At 58.3% G+C, this 4,114-nt stretch overlaps 1 protein-coding gene across 2 annotated transcripts; it reads left to right on the forward strand.

Annotated features, from left to right (window-relative positions):
* The first annotated feature begins 1,050 nt into the window (after nt 1-1,050).
* EGR4 (early growth response 4) lies at nt 1,051-3,887 on the forward strand. 2 transcript variants are annotated; one of them, XM_019969617.2, is made up of 2 exons: nt 1,051-1,480; nt 1,879-3,887. In XM_019969617.2, exons 1-2 carry the CDS (start codon nt 1,345-1,347, stop codon nt 3,192-3,194), a joined length of 1,452 nt encoding a protein of 483 aa, XP_019825176.2. In that variant the 5' UTR covers nt 1,051-1,344; the 3' UTR covers nt 3,195-3,887. The 2 variants fall into 2 exon arrangements, with proteins under 2 accessions (XP_019825176.2, XP_019825177.2); XM_019969618.2 differs by having other exon boundaries at nt 1,882-3,887.
* Nucleotides 3,888-4,114: the final 227 nt, after the last annotated feature.

A 4,114-nucleotide genomic window follows, 5' to 3' on the forward strand; every position in this document is an offset into this window, starting at 1 on the left:
AAAGACTCTGATGCTGGGAGGGATTGGGGGCAGGAGGAGAAGGGGACGACAGAGGATGAGCTGGCTGGATGGCATCACTGACTCGATGGACCTGAGTCTGGGTGAACTCCGGGAGTTGGTGATGGACAGGGAGGCCTGGCTGCTGCGATTCATGGGGTCGCAAATAGTCGGACACGACTGAGCGACTGAACTGAACTGAACTGAAGGGACAAATTGTTGTCCCTTGCAGTGGAGTACTATACAGCCTTACAAAAGAAGGATCAAGCTCTTTATGTTAGGACATGAGTCAACCTCTCAGCTGTTACAAGTTGGGGAAAATTCTACTGCAAGACAGTGTGTATGCTTGCATATGCATATTTTTTTCTGAAAAAAAAAACGGTGGGTACAGAGAGACCTTTACTTTTCAATCTTGAATATACAATTTTGTGCTAATTGACATTTTCTCTCAAGACATGACTCTTTTTAATTTAAATGTTATTTTTCCTAGCACAAACTAACCAAAACCAACAAAACTATTAAGAAAATGAAAAACACACAGACGTGAGCAAATACTGAATTACGGCAATAATCTCTACAGTTTATTGAGTGCCCCTGTGCCTAGAATTTCATATGGTCTAATCCATTGACTCTTTATAGCAAATTTATGAAGTAGATATGTGTATCTCCATTTCACAGGTGAGGAAACTGACGTTTGGGGAGATGAAACGACACAGCTAGCAGTTGACAGAGAGGATTCGAACCCAAATTATGGAATCCCTAAGATCACGCGGTCTTTTTTAGCCGTCCTTCGGCGTCTGCCTACAAGGGAGAAGAGCACTTTCTAGACGTCCGGACCCACGCGGCGCAGCGCCCCAGCCAGATGCACCCGCGCTCCCGGCGCGCACGGGGCTCCACGCTTGGGGAGTGCGCGCGCACGCAGCGGCGCGGGCCCGGCGACGGCTGAGGCAACGACGTCACAGCCCGAGTTTTCCTTTTCGGGAGTCCCCGGCACACATCCTGTGTCCATGTTTGGGCATTTACGTCACGGCGGCAGAGCCGGGGCCTCCCGAAATGGCAGTGGCCCGGGGAGTCGGAAGCCCTGAGCCAGCGCCGCCGCTGCTATATAAGTGGGGGGGCCGCGGGTTGGGGGAGCCCGGTTGCGCTTTGGAGAGACGAGGAACTGCCACCTCCCAGCGCTAGGGCGCTTCAGCCACCCCTTCCCAACCCTTTCCCAGAGGTGAGAGCCAGGAGTCCGAGCATCTAGGTCTGTGAGGTGCGGGCGCCCCGACTGTCGGCTCCCCGCCATTTGCGCGCCCCCAAGCCCAGCGGGCGAGGCAACGGGAGCCCCGCCGCCGCCGCCGAGCCATGCTCCACCTTAGCGAGTTTTCCGGCCCCGACGCGCTCCTAGTAAAGTCTACCGAGGGCTGTTGCTCTGAACCCAGTACCGACCTAACCCGGCTGCCCGCCAGGGACCCACCCGCAGCCACCGGCTATCCGGCAGGTAAGGAGCGAGGCCAGGGGTGCTCAGACGGCGGCGCACCGCGGGGACGCAAGGTGGCTGAGAACAGGGAGGGATGGGGACGCTCGAGCGGTAGGGATAGGGGCGGAAGGAGATTCGGGGTCTTGTGGTGCGCATCCCCAGTCCCACCCACACCGGGCCTCCAGCGCCTCCGCAGGAACCTGTGCGTGTATCGAGGCGTCCTTTTGCTTTTGCACGTGTGTTTTGTGTGTGCATGTTTGTATGTATGTCTTGGGGCGTATGCCGGCTCCTGCTGGATCGGAATGTGCAAAAGGCACTTTGCGTGTGTCAGCGAGCACCGAGGGCTTCTTGGGTAGGGGCTTCGGGCTCCGAGGCTCCGGCTTTGATGTGCGCGGAGCTGATTCCTGCTCCCTCCTCAGCAGGTGATTTCTTGAGCTGGGCCTTGAGCAGCTGTGGCGCCGGGGAGTACTTAACCGACTCCTGCCTCCTGGAGGGGCCTGCGCCCACGCCTCCCCCTGGCCTCGGCTACAGTGGTAGCTTCTTCATCCAGGCAGTACCCGAACACCCGCACGATCCAGAAGCACTCTTCAACCTCATGTCGGGCATCCTAGGCCTGACACCTTTCCCCGGCGCTGAGGCGGCAGCATCCCGGTCTCCTCTGGACGCCTCTTTTCCCGCAGGCTCCGACGCCTTGCTGCCAGGTCCGCCAGACCTTTTCTCCCCGGATCCGGGCGCTGCTGCTTTCCCGGAGGCGTTCTGGGAGGCCTCGCCCTCGGCAGGCGCCCCCTCACAGTGCCTGTATGAGCCTCATCTCTCCGCACCCGACGTCAAGCCAGGCCTCCGGGCTCCTCCGGCTTCCCCTGCTCTGGACACTGCCTCGGCCTTCAAAGGTCCGTATTCTCCATGGGAGCTGCTCTCAGCCGGGGCTCCAGGGAGCTGTGGGTCACAAGGAGGCTACCAGGCCGCCCCGGAGGCCCGTTTCCCCACGACGGGGGCCAAGATTGAAGACCTGCTGTCCATCAGCTGCCCCGCAGAGCTGCCGGGTGGCCCTGCCAGCAGACTCTACACCATGGGGACCTACGATGCTTTCCCGCTGGCCCCGGGTGACTTAGGAGAAGGAGCCGAGAGCCTCCCGGGGCTCCTGACCCCTCCTAGTGGGGAGGGAGGGAGTAGCGGCGAAGGCGGAGAGTTTCTAGATGGTACGCAGCCTGAGCTTTCCCCGCTGGGCCTTCGCAGCGCCACGGCGGACTTCCCGAAACCTCTGGTGGCGGACATCCCCGGGAGCAGCGCTGTGCCCGAACCTCCTGTCCCGCCGCCGGCCCCGTTCCCCCCAGCCAAGGCGCGACGCAAGGGGCGCCGGGGCGGCAAGTGCAGCGCACGCTGCTTCTGCCCTCGGCCGCATGCAAAGGCGTTTGCTTGCCCGGTGGAGAGCTGTGTGCGCAGTTTCGCGCGCTCCGACGAGCTCAACCGCCACCTGCGCATCCACACGGGCCACAAGCCCTTCCAGTGCCGCATCTGCCTCCGCAACTTCAGCCGCAGCGACCACCTTACCACACACGTGCGCACGCACACGGGCGAGAAGCCCTTTGCCTGCGACGTGTGCGGCCGCCGCTTCGCGCGCAGCGACGAGAAGAAACGGCACAGCAAGGTGCACCTCAAGCAGAAGGCGCGCGCCGAGGAGCGGCTCAAGGGCCTTGGCTTTTATTCGTTGGGCCTCTCCTTCGCAGCCCTGTAAGGGTGAAATGGGTTGTAGATTGGGGCGCCGCAATCTGGCGCGCAAGAGAAAACCTGCCCCCACCTTCCGCCCTCCTCCCCACTCCTCTGCCCACTTTTTTCCGGCACGCCCTAGGGCGAGCCTCTGGTCCAGCTTCTAGTTCCCTTGAAGCGCCCGCCGCACACACCCTGTTCAGCACCAGCTCCACGGACAGCTCCCATGGTCTAGGCGCTGTTTCTGAGTCAGCTGCGCTTTGGAGGGAAGTTCTCGGGGCCACCCCACTGAGCAGGCACTTACTTGGAACTTAAAACACTCTTTGTAACTGGCGCACGCCCCACGCCTCCTCGAAGACCCCCAGAGACAGGCTGGGGTAGCGCCGAGCTGGTCTCGCGCGGGATTTTGTACAGCAATGTCGTTTTCAGCGGCCATTGGTTGTAACGTTTTGCTTTGGGGTTATTTCCTTTTTGTTGTTAATTTTTGTAAAGCAGACGCTACTCTCAAGCAGTTGACAGAACTGTTTATTTTTGCAATTAAAATTATTGTGCTAAAAGCTTACTGAATCTGCCATCCAAGCTCCTGACCATCCCTCTCCCCTCCATGAAGATGTGTGCCAGAAAAGAAAGGAGATGTCATGCTCATGGAGTCATTACACACCTACTATCAGGCACAATGGCATGTGATAGGCATTCAATAAATATGTACTGCATTAACGAATGAATTTAATCACAGCTGACCTAAGGGTTCAAGGTGTTTCTGGAACTTGAGAGTCGTTGAGAGGCTTAGGCATTAAACATTGTGCGTATATTATCCTCCTTAGTCCTTGCAATCTTGAGTGTAGCATAAGGAAGCAAAGTATGTAACTTTCTGGGTAACCCAGACAGGGTCAAACTCAGATCTGTCTGGTTCCAAAGCCAATGCTTTTTTCCCAGCTCCAGTATGGC

This window comes from Bos indicus, chromosome 11 (genome assembly GCF_029378745.1).
Source record: "Bos indicus isolate NIAB-ARS_2022 breed Sahiwal x Tharparkar chromosome 11, NIAB-ARS_B.indTharparkar_mat_pri_1.0, whole genome shotgun sequence".
NCBI lineage: Eukaryota > Metazoa > Chordata > Mammalia > Artiodactyla > Bovidae > Bos > Bos indicus.